General features: G+C 53.9%; 1 protein-coding gene across 1 annotated transcript in view; it reads left to right on the top strand.

Moving 5' to 3' along the window:
• LOC101163950 (polypeptide N-acetylgalactosaminyltransferase 14) overlaps positions 1 to 19,741 on the top strand; it is a 126,121-nt gene that overhangs the window by 2,767 nt on the left and 103,613 nt on the right. Inside the window, exon 2 of the mRNA XM_023952946.1 lies at positions 17,223 to 17,392. Within this exon, the coding sequence (XP_023808714.1) occupies positions 17,223 to 17,392 (170 nt within the window). The remainder of the gene's footprint in view (positions 1 to 17,222; positions 17,393 to 19,741) is intronic.

Below are 19,741 nucleotides of genomic sequence, written 5' to 3'. Positions count from 1 at the left end.
CAGAACCGGCTCGTTAAGGGAGTGAGCAGAACCGGCTCGTTAAGGGAGTGAGCAGAACCGGCTCGTTAAGGGAGTCAGCAGAACCGTCTCGTTAATGAAGGGAGACAGCAAAACCGGCTCGTTAATGAAGGGAGACAGCAGAACCGGCTCGTTAAGGGAGCCAGCAGAACCGGCTCGTTAAGGGAGTCAGCAGAACCGGCTCGTTAAGGGAGTGAGCAGAACCGGCTCGTTAAGGGAGACAGCAGAACCGGCTCGTTAAGGGAGACAGCAGAACCGGCTCGTTAAGGGAGTCAGCAGAACCGGCTCGTTAAGGGAGTCAGCAGAACCGGCTCGTTAAGGGAGTGAGCAGAACCGGCTCGTTAAGGGAGTGAGCAGAACCGGCTCGTTAAGGGAGTCAGCAGAACCGTCTCGTTAATGAAGGGAGACAGCAAAACCGGCTCGTTAATGAAGGGAGACAGCAGAACCGGCTCGTTAAGGGAGCCAGCAGAACCGGCTCGTTAAGGGAGTCAGCAGAACCGGCTCGTTAAGGGAGTCAGCAGAACCGGCTCGTCAAGGGAGTGAGCAGAACCGGCTCGTTAAGGGAGTGAGCAGAACCGGCTCGTTAAGGGAGTCAGCAGAACTGGCTCGTTAATGAAGGGAGACAGCAGAACCGGCTCGTTAATGAAGGGAGACAGCAGAACCGGCTCGTTAAGGGAGCCAGCAGAACCGGCTCGTTAAGGGAGTCAGCAGAACCGGCTCGTCAAGGGAGTGAGCAGAACCGGCTCGTTAAGGGAGTGAGCAGAACCGGCTCGTTAAGGGAGTCAGCAGAACTGGCTCGTTAATGAAGGGAGACAGCAGAACCGGCTCGTTAAGGGAGTCAGCAGAACCAGCTTGTTAAGGGAGACAGCAGAACCGGCTCGTTAAGGGAGTCAGCAGAACTGGCTCGTTAATGAAGGGAGACAGCAGAACCGGCTCGTTAATGAAGGGAGACAGCAGAACCGGCTCGTTAATGAAGGGAGACAGCAGAACCGGCTCGTTAAGGGAGCCAGCAGAACCGGCTCGTTAAGGGAGTCAGCAGAACCGGCTCGTTAAGGGAGCCAGCAGAACCGGCTCGTTAATGAAGGGAGACAGCAGAACCGGCTCGTTAATGAAGGGAGACAGCAGAACCGGCTCGTTAAGGGAGCCAGCAGAACCGGCTCGTTAAGGGAGTCAGCAGAACCGGCTCGTTAATGAAGGGAGACAGCAGAACCGGCTCGTTAAGGGAGACAGCAGAACCGGCTCGTTAAGGGAGACAGCAGAACCGGCTCGTTAAGGGAGTCAGCAGAACCGGCTCGTTAAGGGAGTCAGCAGAACCGGCTCGTTAAGGGAGTGAGCAGAACCGGCTCGTTAAGGGAGTGAGCAGAACCGGCTCGTTAAGGGAGTCAGCAGAACCGTCTCGTTAATGAAGGGAGACAGCAAAACCGGCTCGTTAATGAAGGGAGACAGCAGAACCGGCTCGTTAAGGGAGCCAGCAGAACCGGCTCGTTAAGGGAGTCAGCAGAACCGGCTCGTTAAGGGAGCCAGCAGAACCGGCTCGTTAATGAAGGGAGACAGCAGAACCGGCTCGTTAATGAAGGGAGACAGCAGAACCGGCTCGTTAAGGGAGACAGCAGAACCGGCTCGTTAAGGGAGTCAGCAGAACCGGCTCGTTAAGGGAGTCAGCAGAACCGGCTCGTTAAGGGAGTGAGCAGAACCGGCTCGTTAAGGGAGTGAGCAGAACCGGCTCGTTAATGAAGGGAGACAGCAGAACCGGCTCGTTAAGGGAGCCAGCAGAACCGGCTCGTTAAGGGAGTCAGCAGAACCGGCTCGTTAAAGGAGCCAGCAGAACCGGCTCGTTAAGGGAGTCAGCAGAACCGGCTCGTTAAGGGAGTTAGCAGAACCGTCTCGTTAAAGGAGCCAGCAGAACCGGCTCGTTAAGGGAGACAGCAGAACCTGCTCGTTAAGGGAGCCAGCAGAACCGGCTCGTTAAGGGAGCCAGCAGAACCGGCTCGTTAAGGGAGTCAGCAGAACCGGCTCGTTAAAGGAGCCAGCAGAACCGGCTCGTTAAGGGAGACAGCAGAACCTGCTCATTTAAGGGAGACAACAGAACCGGCTCGTTAATGAAGGGAGACAGCAGAACCGGCTCGTTAAGGGAGTCAGCAGAACCAGCTTGTTAAGGGAGACAGCAGAACCGGCTCGTTAAGGGAGTCAGCAGAACCGGCTCGTTAAGGGAGTCAGCAGAACCGGCTCGTTAAGGGAGTCAGCAGAACTGGCTCGTTAATGAAGGGAGACAGCAGAACCGGCTCGTTAAGGGAGTCAGCAGAACTGGCTCGTTAATGAAGGGAGACAGCAGAACCGGCTCGTTAAGGGAGTCAGCAGAACTGGCTCGTTAATGAAGGGAGACAGCAGAACCGGCTCGTTAAGGGAGACAGCAGAACCTGCTCATTTAAGGGAGTCAGCAGAACCAGCTTGTTAAGGGAGACAGCAGAACCGGCTCATTAAGGGAGTCAGCAGAACCGGCTCGTTAAGGGAGTCAGCAGAACCGGCTCGTTAAGGGAGTCAGCAGAACCAGATCGTTAAGGGAGCCAGCAGAACCGGCTCGTTAAGGGAGACAGCAGAACCTGCTCATTTAAGGGAGACAACAGAACCGGCTCGTTAAGGCAGACAGCAGAACCTGCTCATTTAAGGGAGACAACAGAACCAGCTCGTTAAGGGAGTCAGCAGAACTGGCTCGTTAATGAAGGGAGACAGCAGAACCGGCTCGTTAATGAAGGGAGACAGCAGAACCGGCTCGTTAAGGGAGTCAGCAGAACTGGCTCGTTAATGAAGGGAGACAGCAGAACCGGCTCGTTAAGGGAGTCAGCAGAACTGGCTCGTTAATGAAGGGAGACAGCAGAACCGGCTCGTTAAGGGAGACAGCAGAACCTGCTCATTTAAGGGAGTCAGCAGAACCAGCTTGTTAAGGGAGACAGCAGAACCGGCTCGTTAAGGGAGTCAGCAGAACCGGCTCGTTAAGGGAGTCAGCAGAACCAGATCGTTAAGGGAGCCAGCAGAACCGGCTCGTTAAGGGAGACAGCAGAACCTGCTCATTTAAGGGAGACAACAGAACCGGCTCGTTAAGGGAGACAGCAGAACCTGCTCATTTAAGGGAGACAACAGAACCAGCTCGTTAAGGGAATCCGACTCGTTAAAAAAGGTCTTTATCAGTGAAAGGTTTTGACGCCCCAAAGAAAATCTTTTCCAAAGTTTGTCCCAGTTGGGGTGTTTGGCAGAGACCCAGATTCTGTTCAGCTGCACACAATGACGCGCCCCCCCCCCCCCCCCCCCCCCCCTGAATGGCACAATGCACACATGTGGCTGAGATGATTCCTTTCACCTTCATCACAGCTGCAGTTATTGTTACTCTGTCCTCCGCGGCTGCTGGACAACGCTGGAGGGAAATGAGTTTTCGGCGCCGCCACAGCTGAGTCTAAGGGGGGGGGGGGGGGCACTCTGTGCATGACACTTGTGTCTACCATTGAGGGGGGGGGTCTGATAGCAGCCTGTTGTCCAAAAACTGCAAACGTTAGGAAGCTGTGGAGAAGCAGAAGCTGCGTCACGCCTGCAGTTTTTACTGAAAAAAGAAACACGTCAGTTTTTGCTCGGATGCTTCGTAGCTTCAGGAAAGTCTGGACTCTTTTAGGACGGAAACTTTGTAGGAGGAGGAGAAAAGTTTGAATGAACTTTGACAGAGGGGGGCGGGGCTACCCCGGTCCTTCCTGTCGTCGTCGGTCTCCTCTGAGCCGGGCCGTTTCCTGTTTCCAGATGGAAGCTGAGCTGTCAATCAACTCTCAGTCCTTAAACATTCAAACATAAAAGTGGTTTAATTCTACGTTTTCTAAATGATGATTTTAGTTATTGCTGTTTTTTCAAACCAGCTGTTAAACTATCCAGGAGTTGTGATGTCAGTTCTGACGCTTTTGACGAGTTTTTTGGATGAACAGAGACGTTCTTCAGGAATCAGGCGGAGCAGCTGTTTGGTGGGGCGAGGATGGGGCGCCGTCAGTCTGGGTGGAGTCTGTTCTTCAGCAGCCTGGCGGTTCCTCCAGACGTTCTCATGCTGTGATGAATGTTCTCTGCTCTTTGACCTCTCATGCTGAACGATCACTCCTTGGTGCCCCCCCCAAAACGACCGATGCCTCTCATTCGGTCAGCTGTAGCTCAGTGTTCCCGGGGAGGACACTAACCCCCCCGTCATCCCTGATAGATTCATCGGAAGACGAGGGAAATGTTGAAGCGAGGAATTGATTCAGATCACTTAGCGTGTTCTGTTTGCGCCACTAGGGGGCGCTTCACAGCAGTTAGCATAGATTAACTCGTAGGCTTGGTTCTGTCAGGTGAGTCCCGGCAACAGCATGTTTTTGTTTACGTCAGGTAATGATGCCACGTTTTTCTGTGAACGGCCCAACATAATCAGATTATCTGCAGTCAGATAATCTGATTATGTTCCATCAAGTCTGAAGCTGATGAAGATGAACAAACGTGTCGCTGCCATCAAACCTATTATCAGATATAAATATAGAATGCTGCGGATGATGACATCATCACCTGTCAGCTGTTGGTTGGGGGCGGAGCTGTCTGTGGTGCTGAAGTTCAGATTTCCTCTTCAGGAAAAAACAGAAGCTCTGAAATAAAAGACAACTGTTGTGCTGCTGGACTCCACTGGATCACCACACAGGTCACATGACCTAACAGGAAATGACATCATGAAATGACTGTAAGCATGCTGCTCTGTTTGAAGCTGCTGAAAGTCTAAGACCTGAAAAGCATCTGAACACCAGTGTCAGTGTGTGTTCCAGAATGTGTGTGTCTGTGTGCATATGTCTGTGCATATATATGTGTATGTGTGTGTGTATATGTGTGCATGTGTGTGTGTATGTTTGTGTGTATGTGTGTGTGTGCATATGTGTGTGTGTAGTCTAGCTGCACTGGTCTGAATTACCTTCTCTAGTAGTTTTCCTGTCTCCTCCTCTGACTGTTGCTTTATCCGTTTTGTTTTTAAGGTGAAATGAAAAACGCTGAGTTATTTTAAGGTGGAATGAGTCTGTGATGAGTTTGTGAGCTGACGTGCGCGCTCTGCTGCAGAAATATAAAATAATGTCCTTGATTCTTTTTGGATTGAACCATCGATCTGCTGAGAGGAAGACGGGAAAGATGGAGAAAGAAAAGAGGTGGAGGAAGGAGGAGGAAGGAGGAGGAAGGTGGAGGAAGGTGGAGGAAGGAGGAGGAAGGAGGAGGAAGGTGGAGGAAGGAGGAGGAAGGTGGAGGAAGGAGGAGGAAGGTGGAGGAAGGAGGAGGAAGGAGGAGGAAGGTGGAGGAAGGAGGAGGAAGGTGGAGGAAGGAGGAGGAAGGAGGAGGAAGGAGGAGGAAGGAGGAGGAAGGTGGAGGAAGGAGGAGGAAGGAGGAGGAAGGTGGAGGAAGGTGGAGGAAGGAGGAGGAAGGTGGAGGAAGGAGGAGGAAGGGGGAGGAAGGTGGAGGAAGGTGGAGGAGGAAGGTGGAGGAAGGAGGAGGAAGGTGGAGGAAGGAGGAGGAAGGTGGAGGAAGGTGGAGGAAGGAGGAGGAAGGTGGAGGAAGGTGGAGGAAGGAGGAGGAAGGTGGAGGAAGGAGGAGGAAGGGGGAGGAAGGTGGAGGAAGGTGGAGGAGGAAGGTGGAGGAAGGAGGAGGAAGGTGGAGGAAGGAGGAGGAAGGTGGAGGAAGGTGGAGGAAGGAGGAGGAAGGAGGAGGAAGGAGGAGGAAGGTGGAGGAAGGAGGAGGAAGGTGAAGGAAGGTGGAGGAAGGTGGAGGAAGGAGGAGGAAGGAGGAGGAAGGAGGAGGAAGGTGGAGGAAGGAGGAGGAAGGTGGAGGAAGGGGGAGGAAGGTGGAGGAAGGTGGAGGAGGAAGGTGGAGGAAGGAGGAGGAAGGTGGAGGAAGGAGGAGGAAGGTGGAGGAAGGAGGAGGAAGGTGAAGGAAGGTGGAGGAAGGAGAAGGAAGGAGGAGGAAGGTGGAAGAAGGAGGAGGAAGGAGGAGGAAGGTGGAGGAAGGAGGAGGAAGGTGGAGGAAGGAGGAGGAAGGTGGAGGAAGGTGGAGGAAGGAGGAGGAAGGAGGAGGAAGGTGGAGGAAGGGGGAGGAAGGAGGAGGAAGGTGGAGGAAGGAGGAGGAAGGTGGAGGAAGGTGGAGGAAGGAGGAGGAAGGTGGAGGAAGGGGGAAGAAGGAGGAGGAAGGTGGAGGAAGGGGGAGGAAGGGGGAGGAAGGAGGAGGAAGGTGGAGGAAGGAGGAGGAAGGTGGAGGAAGGAGGAAGGTGGAGGAAGGAGGAAGAAGGTGAAGGAAGGTGGAGGAAGGTGGAGGAAGGAGGAGGAAGGTGGAGGAAGGAGGAGGAAGGGGGAGGAAGGGGGAGGAAGGGGGAGGAAGGTGGAGGAAGGAAGGTGGAGGAAGGAGGAGGAAGGAGAAGGAAGGTGGAGGAAGGTGGAGGAAGGAGGAGGAAGGAGGAGGAAGGTGGAGGAAGGAGGAGGAAGGTGGAGGAAGGAGGAGGAAGGTGGAGGAAGGAGGAAGAAGGAGGAGGAAGGAGGAGGAAGGAGTAGGAAGGTGGAGGAAGGTGGAGGAAGGAGGAAGGTGGAGTCCAGAGAACAAAGGGACTGTAGAGATGGACCAACATTGACATATTGTCATGTTTCTAAATGATTCCAGATTTATGCTCTGTCTTTCTGTCAATAAACTGGTTCCGCTGCATCTTTTCGCTGTCGTCCGTCTTCCATCCGTTGGAGCATCTCTGGAGTTTCAGCTCCGTCCTCCTCAGAGGAAACGTGCTGCAGCTCCGAGCAGCACTGCAGAGGAAACGCAGGCGTTCCAGCGTTTATCGATGCTTTGATTCATCCGTTTTCAGCCAGACTGATCAGGTTGATGGATGCAGCAGAAACCAAACCAACAGTTTGGCTGAGTTTCTTTCTTGTAATAGTTTGAATGGGGACATTTGTTGACATCTGCAGCTTTTTTCTCAAGTTAACGTGCACCTTAGGCTCGTGCTCGTGTTCTGTGAACATGAAGGCGTGTCCTCAGAGTAAAGCAGACATTTCTTCATATTTACAGTCTGGCACACAGAGAAGATGGTTTTTTCCCACTGATGTGTCTCTTCACGACTGCAAACAGTCTCTGACTGGTCCCAGTTTCCCTCTGGACCAGCAAACCACTGCAGGTTCTTCAGGACAGAGTCCAGAGCTCCCTCGGCTTAAACGTGTCTAATGAGGTGAAGACGGCGGAGAACCTCATGTCTGACAGAGACGGACAGAAGGACGTGGTCTCTCATCACTGGCATCTTCACGGCCAGACTCCTCCCCCTGCCAAAAGAAGGGGGAGGAGTCACCGTGTAAATGTTAAAGCAGGTCCACTGATGGTGTGTGAGTGTCTGTCTGTGTTTGTGTGTGTGTGTGTGTGTGTGCATAGGTGTGTCTCTGTGTGAGTGTGTATGTTTGTGTGTGTGTTACTGCGTATGTGTGTTACTGCGTGTGTGTGTGTTTGTGTGTGTGTTACTGTGTGTGTGTGTCTGGGTGTGTGGGTGTGTGTGTGTGTGCGTGTTACTGCGTGTGTGTGTTTCTGCGTGTGTGTGGGTGTTTCTGCGTGTGTGTGTTTCTGCGTGTGTGTGTGTGTGTTTACTGTGTGTGTTACTGCGTGTGTGTGTGTCTGTGTGTGTGTGTGTGTGTGTGTGTGTGTGTGCATAGGTGTGTCTCTGTGTGAGTGTGTATGTGTGTGATTGTGTGTGTTACTGCGTGTGTGTTTGTGTGTGTGTTACTGCGTGTGTGTGTTTCTGCGTGTGTGTGGTTGTGTGTCTGTGTTTGTGTGTGTGTTACTGCGTGTGTGTGTGTGTTACTGCGTGTGTGTGTTTCTGCGCGTGTGTTTGTTTCTGCGTGTGTGTGTTTCTGCGTATGAGTGGGTGTGTTTGTGTGTGTGTTACTGCGTGTGTGTGTGTTACTGCGTGTGTGTGTGTGTTTCTGCGTGTTTCTGCGTGCGTGTGTGTGGGTGTGTGTTTGTGTGTGTGTTACTGCGTGTGTGTGTGTTACTGCGTGTGTGTGTGTGTTTCTGCGTGTTTCTGCGTGCGTGTGTGTGGGTGTGTGTTTGTGTGTGTGTTACTGCGTGTGTGTGTTACTGCGTGTGTGTGTGTGTTTCTGCGTGTCTGTGTGTGTGTGTGTGTGTGTGTGTGTGTGTGTTTGTGTGTGTGTTTCTGCGTGTGTGTGTGTTTGTGTGTGTGTTACTGCGTGTGTGTGTTACTGCGTGTGTTTCTGCGTGTGTGTGTGTGTGTGTTACAGAGTGCAGACCGTCACGTTTGCTCTCTAGCTCTGCTTCTCCTGCAGAGGCTGTTGCAGCGTCTGCTCTGCATTTTTATTCTCCAGGATGTTTTGGGAACAAGGTGAGGAATTCTGAGCAGCTTGGAGGTAAACGTTCTCCAAACTGCGGTCCGCTGGGAAGCCGGTCCGGATTAGTCGGGCAGAGCGGTCGACCCTGCAGCAGCGAGCAGATCCAGATGGTCTGGTCTGCAGGGAAACGCTCTCCAACAAAAATAAAAACGCAGCCTCTTGTCCGTTTCAAATCAGACTCCTCCCACTTTCAGATCCTCCTCGTTCAGTTTTAGATGCAGGCTGGGATGAGTGACGTCAGAACCGAGGAGGACGAAGGACGAAGACTTCCTGCTGATGAAAGCAGAAGCTGGAAACGGAAATGGAACTTTTTCTAAAGGAGACGGATCTGTAGTTCTGTTTGGGTCGGACCAACGCTGAAGGAACCAGGAGGTAAAAACACAACTGTGGTGGTTCCAGGTGTTGTTGTGGAACATCAGCATGAAGGAGAGCTGGACCTCTGCAGAACCAACCCGTTAGTGACCCGTTTAGCTTCTACGGGTCCTGGCATCAACCATCTGAACTCTTCTGCATCAAACCTTTGCTGGAAAAGTGACATTTTCTGGAATCTGCTGACGCTGGAAACGTTTCTGTTCATTCCACCTTAAATCATTCCTCCTTAAATCCCCTCGCAGGTTTTAGGGTCATTCATGGGGGGGTACCATCAGGATCTGCAGCTAAACCCAAACGCCGCTGTCCAAAGCTGCAGTCAACACAACAGAGACACAAAACGTTACACACACTGAACCTGAACCGCTGTGGTGGAGCGGCCGTCCGTTGTGCTGCGTTCTCTCTGGCAGCTGGGGCTTCTTTTTGGGACTGTTATCAAACTGGCTGAAAACTTTCCTGTGCAGCAGGAAGGACGTCAGAAATTTGTCAGGAAATTTCCATGTTTCTGCGTTTATCTGCCCCCCGCCCCCATGCTGTGCTGCAGTGGGCGCCTTCATCTCCGCTCTTAACTGTTGAACTGCAGCATGAATATGCAACGCAGTCCTCTGCTGATCCCCGCAGAGCCTCCAGGCTTCATCTCAGCTCTGCTGACTACACTCTGAGGTCAGAGGTCACGAGCTCACATCCTGTGGAGGTCCACAGCAAACCGCGGGGTCAGAGGTCAGATTTAAACGGCCTGCATTCATCAAGCTCCATGTTTAGAGTCTGCAGGCAAAGTCACATGGACCAGAACCAGAACCTTGGCCAGGAACCTGCTCTATATGTGGAACGGGCTTGAGGGGCGTGTCCTTTGGAGTAACGGACAGAACAACACACCTGGACAGGTGACCTATCAGCTGCGATCTCGGGTATCTTCAGCTACCAGGATGAGTGACAGCTGTCAAACTCACAAGCGTGCACACGTGCGCACACGCAGAGGCCCGGTTAGTGTCCATGTGGAGTGGTCGCTACACGCTTGTTCATGTTCAGATGCATTTGTTTGAGCTCGTGATCCCGATCCCTCAGCTGAAGAGGACGCAGCGCAGATCTTCCCCTGCCGCCTGTTTTAGAAACAGATGGCACGTCTTCCTCACGTCTTCCTCACGTCTTCCTCACGTCTTCCTCACGTCTTCGTCACGTCTTCCTTACGTCTTCGTCACGTATTCGTCACGTCTTCCTTAAATCTTCGTCACGTCTTCGTCACGTCTTCCTTACATCTTCATCACATCTTGGTCACGTCTTCGTCACGTCTTCCTTACGTCTTCGTCACGTCTTCGTCACATCTTCCTTACGTCTTCGTCACGTCTTCGTCACGTCTTCCTTACGTCTTCATCACATCTTGGTCACGTCTTCCTCACGTCTTCCTTACGTCTTCGCCACGTCTTCGTCACGTCTTCATCACGTCTTCGTCACGTCTTCGTCAGGTCTTCGTCACGTCTTCGTCACGTCTTCCTCACGTCTTCGTCAGGTCTACGTCACGTCTTCCTTACGTCTTCGTCATGTCTTCCTTACGTCTTCCTCACGTCTTCCTCACGTCTTCCTTACGTCTTCGTCACGTCTTCCTTACGTCTTCATCACGTCTTCGTCACGTTTTCCTCACGTCTTCCTCACGTCTTCCTCACGTCTTCCTCACGTCTTCCTTACGTCTTCGTCACGTCTTCCTTACGTCTTCGTCACGTCTTCGTCACGTCTTCCTTAAATCTTCGTCACGTCTTTGTCACGTCTTCGTCACGTTTTCCTTACATCTTCATCACATCTTGGTCACGTCTTCGTCACGTCTTCCTTACGTCTTCGTCACGTCTTCGTCACATCTTCCTTACGTCTTCGTCACGTCTTCGTCACGTCTTCCTTACGTCTTCATCACATCTTGGTCACGTCTTCGTCACGTCTTCCTTACGTATTCGTCACGTCTTCGTCACGTCTTCGTCACGTCTTCCTTACGTCTTCGCCACGTCTTCGTCACGTCTTCATCACGTCTTCGTCACGTCTTCGTCAGGTCTTCGTCACGTCTTCGTCACGTCTTCGTCATGTCTTCGTCAGGTCTTCGTCAGGTCTTCGTCAGGTCTTCCTCACGTCTTCGTCAGGCCTTCGTCACGTCTTCGTCACGTCTTCGTCACGTCTTGTTCACGTCTTCGTCAGGTCTTCGTCAGGTCTTCCTCACGTCTTCGTCAGGCCTTCGTCACGTCTTCGTGACGTCTTCGTCACGTCTTGTTCACGTCTTCGTCAGGTCTTCATCAGGTCTTCGTCACGTCTTCGTCACGTCTTCCTCACGTCTTCCTCACGTGTTCATCAGGTCTTCGTCAGGTCTTCGTCAGGTATTCATCAGGTCTTCCTCACGTCTTCGTCACGTCTTCCCCACGTCTTCATTAGGTCTTCCTCACGTCTTCCTCACGTCTTCGTCAGGTCTTTGTCACGTCTTCGTCACGTCTTCCTCACGTCTTCCTCACGTCTTCATCAGGTCTTCCTCACATCTTCCTCACGTCTTTGTCAGGTCTTCGTCACGTCTTCGTCAGGTCTTCATCAGGTCTTCGTCAGGTCTTCGTCACGTCTTCGTCACGTCTTCTTCACGTCTTCCTCACGTCTTCCTCACGTCTTCGTCACGTCTACGTCACGTCTTCCTTACGTCTTCGTCACGTCTACGTCACGTCTTCCTCACGTCTTCGTCACGTCTACGTCACGTCTTCCTTACGTCTTCGTCACGTCTTCGTCAGGTCTTCGTCAGGTCTTCGTCAGGTCTTCCTCACGTCTTTGTCAGGTCTTCGTCACGTCTTCGTCACGTCTTCGTCAAGTCTTCGTCACGTGTTCCTCACGTCTTCCTCACGTGTTCATCAGGTCTTCGTCACGTCTTCGTCAGGTCTTCGTCAGGTCTTCATCAGGTCTTCCTCACGTCTTCGTCACGTCTTCCTCACGTCTTCCTCACGTGTTCATCAGGTCTTCCTCACGTCTTCCTCACGTCTTCGTCACGTCTTCGTCACATCTTCATCACGTCTACGTCACGTCTTCGTCACGTCTTCGTCACGTCTTCCTCACGTCTTCGTCAGGTCTTCGTCACGTCTTCCTCACGTCTTCCTCACGTCCTCGTCACGTCTTCGTCATGTCTTCCTCACGTCTTCATCACATCTTTGTCACGTCTTCCTCACGTCTTCGTTACGTCTTCCTCACGTCTTTGTCACGTCTTCCTTACGTCTTCGTCACGTATTCCTCACGTCTTCGTCACGTCTCAGTCACGTCTTCCTCACGTCTTCGTCACGTCTTCGTCATGTCTTACTCACGTGTCCGTCACGTCTCAGTCACGTCTTCGTCACGTCTTCGTCACGTCTTCGTCACGTCTTCGTCATGTCTTCCTCACGTCTGCGTCACGTCTTCCTCATGTCTTCGTCACGTCTTCGTCACGTCTTCGTCACGTCTTCCTCACGTCTTCGCCACGTCTCAGTCACGTCTTCGTCACTTCTTCGTCACGTCTCCGTCATGTCTTCCTCACGTCTGCGTCACGTCTTCGTCACGTCTTCCTCATGTCTTCGTCACGTCTTCGTCACGTCTTCGTCACGCCTTCGTCACGCCTTCGTCATGTCTTCCTCACTTCTGCGTCACGTCTTCCTCACGTCTTCTTCACGTATTCCTCACGTCTCAGTCACGTCTTCGTCACGTCTTCGTCACGTCTCAGTCACGTCTTCCTCACGTTTTCCTCACGTCTTCGTTACGTCTTCGTCAGATCTTCGTCACGTCTCAGTCACGTCTTCGTCAAGTCTTCGTCACGTCTTCGTCACGTGTTCCTCACGTCTTCCTCACGTGTTCATCAGGTCTTCGTCACGTCTTCGTCAGGTCTTCGTCAGGTCTTCATCAGGTCTTCCTCACGTCTTCGTCACGTCTTCCTCACGTGTTCATCAGGTCTTCGTCACGTCTTCCTCACGTCTTCGTCAGGTCTTTGTCACGTCTTCGTCACGTCTTCCTCACGTCTTCATCAGGTCTTCCTCACGTCTTCCTCACGTCTTCGTCACGCCTGCGTTACGTCTTCGTTACGTCTTCCTCACGTCTTCGTCACTTCTTTGTCACATCTTCATCACGTCTACGTCACGTCTTCGTCACGTCTTCCTCACGTCTTCGTCAGGTCTTCGTCAGGTCTTCCTCACGTCTTCCTCGCGTTTTCCTCACGTCTTCGTTACGTCTTCGTCAGGTCTTCGTCACGTCTCACCACCCACCCCACACAGAGAGAGAGGAGCCAGAAAGCGTCGCCCCCCCCGGAGCAAGCCCAGGCCCCCACCCCCAGACGCCGGCCCTAGAGGAGCTCTGGTCAGGCCTCGACAGGACCGAGGAGGGCAACCGGCCGAGGCAGCCACTGATTGCCTCAGCGGAGACCCCGACCCGTTAGCCCCCCCGACCCGTACCAATAATGGGCCCCCCCTCCCCCCCAGAACGCCCCCCCACAGGACAGGGCCGACAAGCCCCCCACCCCACCCCACCCCAGACCCCGCAGCCGAAGCGGGTGACACCCAGAGCGACCGGGGGCCCCGAGAGGGTTGTCCCGTCCCGTCCCAGAGCCAGGGAAGGGCCGATCCCAGCCCCAGGTGCAGATGGGCAGCCCATCCGGCGCCGCTGCCCCCCCCCCCCCCCCCCCGAGCAGGGCCCCCCGCCAACCCCCCCCAGCACAGGCAAAGGGACCACCCCCCCAAGCCAAGCCAGACCACCACCCCACCCCCCCACCACGCACCCCCACACCAATGACAATCCAGTTTTTAAGGAGACGAGATAATTCAAGAAAACGCAAAAACTTTACAATTGAAAGAGAGAGTCTCGTGCACACATGCACATGTGCCAGCACATTCACATGGCATGCACGTAGCAACACTCTGACGTTGTTGCAGCAGCAGGAAGCACCGCTGCTGCTGCTGCTGTTCTGCTGCTGTTCTGCTGCTGTTATGTTGCTGCTGCGGTTTCTAACTCAGATCGGGATCAGAGATAAATCCTGGATCGCTGACTCGCCTGCAGCCATGACAGCTGTGCTCCGAGATTCTGCTGTGACTAATCCAGCGACAATCCAAAAACATTAATGTTAGGGGGGGGCAGGAACAGGATCAAACATCAGTGCATCTGCGTTCTGCTGCTTTGCTCCGTCTGACTTCTCTGCAGCTCCGGGATAACGAGGCAGAACTGCTGAGAGACTAACGAGCAAACTTTAGAAAGGAGGCGGAGCTTCTGTTCCTGTGTGACCTGAGCTGTGGATGCAGATGCTTCCAGAGCAGAGCTTCATCTGCATAGAAATGTTTCTGTTCTCTGGTCTGTGTCTTCTTCCCAAACGCGGACTTGTGTGGCGGCAGTGGCTCAGGCGGTTGAGCAGGTCATCCAATGATCGAAGGGTCGGCGGTTCGATCCCCACTCCCCCCAGTAAACTGCTGTTGTGTCCTTGGGACAGACCCCCCCCCCCGGCCTCCAGCATGGCTCCACTGGTGCCCTGGTGATGCTCAGAGGGGCTGTAGGCGTGAACCGTGTCTGTCTGCCCCGGGGCGGCTGTGGTGCATCAGTAGTTACCCTCACCAAGTAGGGATGAATGGTGGACACACTGGAAGGACGCTGAGCGTCTGGAGCGTCACAAACATCCGATCCATCATTATTGTCTCAGCTGGCTGTTCCTTTCAGTGTTCTCTGTTCTCACTGTAAAAATGGAGGAAGATCTAGTTAGGAAATGAAATAATAATAAGTTCTTCTGGTTTTTGAGGTCAGAAACTGTCTGGTCCGCTGCTGTCTGATTGGATGACCTGTCACCTTAACGGTGAGCGAGCAGAAGTCCCGTGTTCCGTCAGGACAGAACCTGCATTGTTCCTGAGCTGCTGTAGAGAACACGAGGAGACGCATGCTCAGGGGGTTCTGCTGTTTCTGGACGCCTCTGGATTTGAACCTCTGTCTCTGAAAGCGGCGGGCGGATCCTGTTATTGACCTCCTAATGGAGAGGCTCTGCCAGCTGTGGATGGCGATTACGGCCCATTTCCAAACGGACGCAGAAACTCTCCTCGCTCTGTTCTTCATAGACTTCCCTCCTTTCAGGTTTGAATCTGATTGGTTCAGACACTAAAGTCAATCCTCCAGACCCCCTTACCTTCGGCTCCCAGCCTGTAGCTCCGCCCACACAGGTGATCTCTGCAGGTGAAAGTTTCTTTTCCTTCAATTTGACTTTTTTTCTTTTTCTATTCCGTCGTTCTGCTTCCTGTCATCTTTTATTTTGAAATATCTTCGTTTCCATTGTCATGTTCCTGCCCCCCCTTCGTCTCCTCTCTTCCCCCCTCCTCCTCTCAGGTGTCTCCTCTTCTCCCCGTCTTGATCTTCATGCTTTGTTGTTTCAGCCACCAGGGGAGGAGCAGACTAACACCCGGCTGGCAGAGCCACACAGCCTGTAATGGACCCATTTAGACGATGTGTCGCATCAGCAGCTCCACGGCTGGAGGGGGGAGGGGGGTTCTGCTTCCATCCCGGCTTCTCTTTCGTTTTGTCGTGTTACACACACCATTGATCATGTGACCCCACTGCATCTATGAGCACGTGCACGTATAAAGGAAAACAGGGCCAGGGGGGGGCTCCTGTACTCTGCTTCTGTACGTCTCTGAGCTTCAAAGACTCGTCTCTGACTTGTTTCTGACTCGTGTGACTCGTGCTCATCAGCTTTCTTTGAAGCGTCTAACAGGTTTGTGTTCAGGAAAGTATTCGGATACTTTGACTGAAGTTTACTTTGATATTAACCCTGCCACGCCTGCTGATGCAAATATGCACCAGACCACGTTGGCTCTGAGAAATTCTTCATTTAATATTCAGCTGATGTTGAATTGATGTTTAAAACATGTTTTTATGGATCAGTGGAGCAGAAACTGCTGACGCTGTAGTTATGATCAGAGGGATATTTATGTCACAAGACTTTCTAAGTCTCAAACGAAAATATTCAATATTTGCTTTCAAATTTACTCTGAGACAAACGGGCCAGGATGGTTGAAAACGGCAGAATCCCGTTAGAACAGAACCGATACAAAGTCCAAAGTCTGTGTCTGCCTCCAAGCACCATCAACACCTGATTGGTTAGAATCTGGACCAATCAGCAGCTGTTTGATGGCAGCTTTGTCAGCTAAACTGAAACTGATGAGAGCAAAATCAAAGATAGGAAAAAAGTGAGATAGACACAACGCTTGGAAACGTGTGTGTTGCAAACGCAAAACTATTTTTTGAAAGCAAAAAAATTGAAAGCAAAGAAAAAGGATTTGACAGCAAATATGTAATATTTAATTTACAAAGGTTTTGTGTGATGGTAACATAAAAATCCCTGCACACCTCTGCAGCTCACACTACCTGTGCTTTCTTTGTGTAATGATGTGGACAGACTCTAGGGGGCAGTAGAGAGGCCTTTGTTGTAGCTGAGATGAGCAAACCTTAATGCAGGACGTCATCTGCAGAACGCTGCAAGCGTCTGACAGCCAATGAGCAAAAAGGTTAGAAACACGAATCCACCAGACCCTGTAAAGGGGAGGAGCACGGGTCAGGAGGGAGGAGCACAGGTCAGGAGGGAGGAGCACGGGTCAGGAGGGAGGAGCACGGGTCAGGAGGGAGGAGCACGGGTCAGGAGGGAGGAGCACAGGTCAGGAGGGAGGAGCACAGGTCAGGAGGGAGGAGCCACATTTGACGGGATTTTCACCACAGATTCGGATGGAAGTTCAGAACATTTTCTCCTTCAGATCCTGACGAGCTGAAAGTCACATGATCAATGACGAGATTAAAAACCTCATCCAATCCTCCCAGTGTGAGTGGATGAAGTGGCTCTCGGCGCTCGTTTACTGAAGGTCTGGTGGGTCTGACTCCTGGTAGAGGCTGCTGTTGTCCCCCCCACTGGGGGGTCAGCTTCAGTGCATCAGCAGCAGCATGCAGACGCTGTGTGACCCAGTTTGTCTCGTTGTGCAGTTAAATGCTGCTGACTGTCACACGTGTGACTTTGATGCACTAATGCAAACATCAGACAGATCTGCATCTCAGACGTGAAGTGGAGCAGCCAAATCCCTGAAGAGGACCGGCACCAGGAGGCGGAGCTCCTTCTGAAAGCCCCCCAGATGGTTGAGAGGCTCCTGGCTGCAGACAGCAGACTCATTCTGACGCTCGCCGTCTGACATTTATGACTACATCTCAGGTCCAAGCTGACGCTACAAAGAAAATGTCAGATGCGTCTTCAGAGCCTCCTTGATGTTTCTTTTCAGAATAAAGTTCCCCAGACTCCCCAGAAATCTGAATAAATGTTTCAGTCCTGAATCATCGGTTTGTCTGCTGCTTCGCCGCCGCGTTGCTGCGTTTTACTCACAGGAGAAAATCAGCATGAAAGGACTAATCAAGTCTGAAAGGGTTGATTTGCTCTCACTGATTGGTCGGCAGATTTCGGATGCGGAGTGGGAGGAGCTACTGGAGGGCTTTGACGAGCGCTCGTACCTGAACGCGCGGCGCTGGAGGCAGGGAGACGACCCTTACACGCTGTACGCCTTCAACCAGAGGGAGAGCGAGCGCATCCCCAGCAACCGCGCCCTCCGGGACACGCGCCACTACAGGTACGCCCCTACGCCACTACAGGTACGCCCCCACGCCACTACAGGTACGCCCCCACGCCACTACAGGTACGCCCCCACGCCACTACAGGTACGCCCCCACGCCACTACAGGTACGCCCCCATGGCACTACAGGTACGCCCCCACCCCACAGCACTAGATGTACGCCCCCACGCCACTACAGGTACGTTCCCACGCCACTACAGGTACGCCCCCACGCCACTACAGGTACACCCCCACGCCACTACAGGTACACCCCCACGCCACTACAGGTACGCCCCCACGCCACTACAGGTACGCCCCCACGCCACTACAGGTACGCCCCCACGCCACTACAGGTACGCCCCCATGGCACTACAGGTACGCCCCCACCCCACAGCACTAGAGGTACGCCCCCACGCCACTACAGGTACGCCCCCACGCCACTACAGGTACACCCCCACGCCACTACAGGTACGCCCCCACGCCACTACAGGTACGCCCCCATGGCACTACAGGTACGCCCCCACGCCACTACAGGTACGCCCCCACGCCACTACAGGTACATCCCCACGCCACTACAGGTACGCCCCCACGCTACTACAGGTACACCCCCACGCCACTACAGGTACGCCCCCACGCCACTAGAGGTACACCCCCACGCCACTACAGGTACGCCCCCACGCCACTACAGGTACGCCCCCACGCCACTACAGGTACACCCCCACGCCACTACAGGTACGCCCCCACGCCACTACAGGTACGCCCCCATGGCACTACAGGTACGCCCCCACGCCACAGCACTAGAGGTACGCCCCCACGCCACTAGAGGTACACCCCCATGCCACTACAGGTACGCCCCCACGTCACTACAGGTACACCCCCACGCCACTACAGGTACACCCCCACGCCACTACAGGTACGCCCCCACGACACTACAGGTACACCCCCACGCCACTACAGGTACGCCCCCACGCCACTACAGGTACACCCCCACGCCACTACAGGTACGCCCCCATGGCACTACAGGTACACCCCCACGCCACTACAGGTACATCCCCCCAGGACTACATGTACACCCCATGGCACTACATGTACAACCCCACGGCACTACAGGTACACCCCCACGCCACTACAGGTACACCCCCACGCCACTACAGGTACGCCCCCACGCCACTACAGGTACGCCCCCATGGCACTACAGGTACGCCCCCACGCCACAGCACTAGAGGTACGCCCCCACGCCACTAGAGGTACACCCCCATGCCACTACAGGTACGCCCCCACGCCACTACAGGTACACCCCCACGCCACTACAGGTACACCCCCACGCCACTACAGGTACGCCCCCACGACACTACAGGTACACCCCCACGCCACTACAGGTACGCCCCCACGCCACTAGAGGTACACCCCCACGCCACTACAGGTACGCCCCCATGGCACTACAGGTACACCCCCACGCCACTACAGGTACATCCCCCCGGGACTACATGTACACCCCATGGCACTACATGTACAACCCCACGGCACTACAGGTACACCCCCACAGCACTACAGGTACGCCCCCACGGTACTACATGTACGTCCCCACAGCACTAGAGGTACATCCCCCCAGTACTACAGGTACGCCCCCACAGCACTACAGGTACGCCCCCACGCCACTACAGGTACGCCCCCACGCCACTACACGTACAACCCCACGGCACTACAGGTACATCCCCACAGCACTACAGGTACGCCCCCACGCCACTACAGGTACACCCCCACGCCACTACAGGTACGCCCCCACGACACTACAGGTACACCCCCACGCCACTACAGGTACGCCCCCACGCCACTAGAGGTACACCCCCACGCCACTACAGGTACGCCCCCATGGCACTACAGGTACACCCCCACGCCACTACAGGTACATCCCCCCGGGACTACATGTACACCCCATGGCACTACATGTACAACCCCACGGCACTACAGGTACACCCCCACAGCACTACAGGTACGCCCCCACGGTACTACATGTACGTCCCCACAGCACTAGAGGTACATCCCCCCAGTACTACAGGTACGCCCCCACAGCACTACAGGTACGCCCCCACGCCACTACAGGTACGCCCCCACGCCACTACAGGTACGCCCCCACGCCACTACACGTACAACCCCACGGCACTACAGGTACTTCCCCACAGCACTACAGGTATGCCCCCACGGTACTACAGGTACGCCCCCACATCACTACAGGTACGCCCCCACGGTACTACAGGTACGTCCCCACGCCACTAGAGGTACACCCCCACGCCACTACAGGTACGCCCCCACGGTACTACAGGTACGCCCCCACAGCACTACAGGTACGCCCCCACGGTACTACAG

This window comes from Oryzias latipes, chromosome 24, assembly GCF_002234675.1.
Source record: "Oryzias latipes chromosome 24, ASM223467v1".
Taxonomy (NCBI): domain Eukaryota; kingdom Metazoa; phylum Chordata; class Actinopteri; order Beloniformes; family Adrianichthyidae; genus Oryzias; species Oryzias latipes.
Note: the sequence above shows the minus strand (reverse complement) of the source record. Positions and strands in the feature narration are given on the sequence as shown.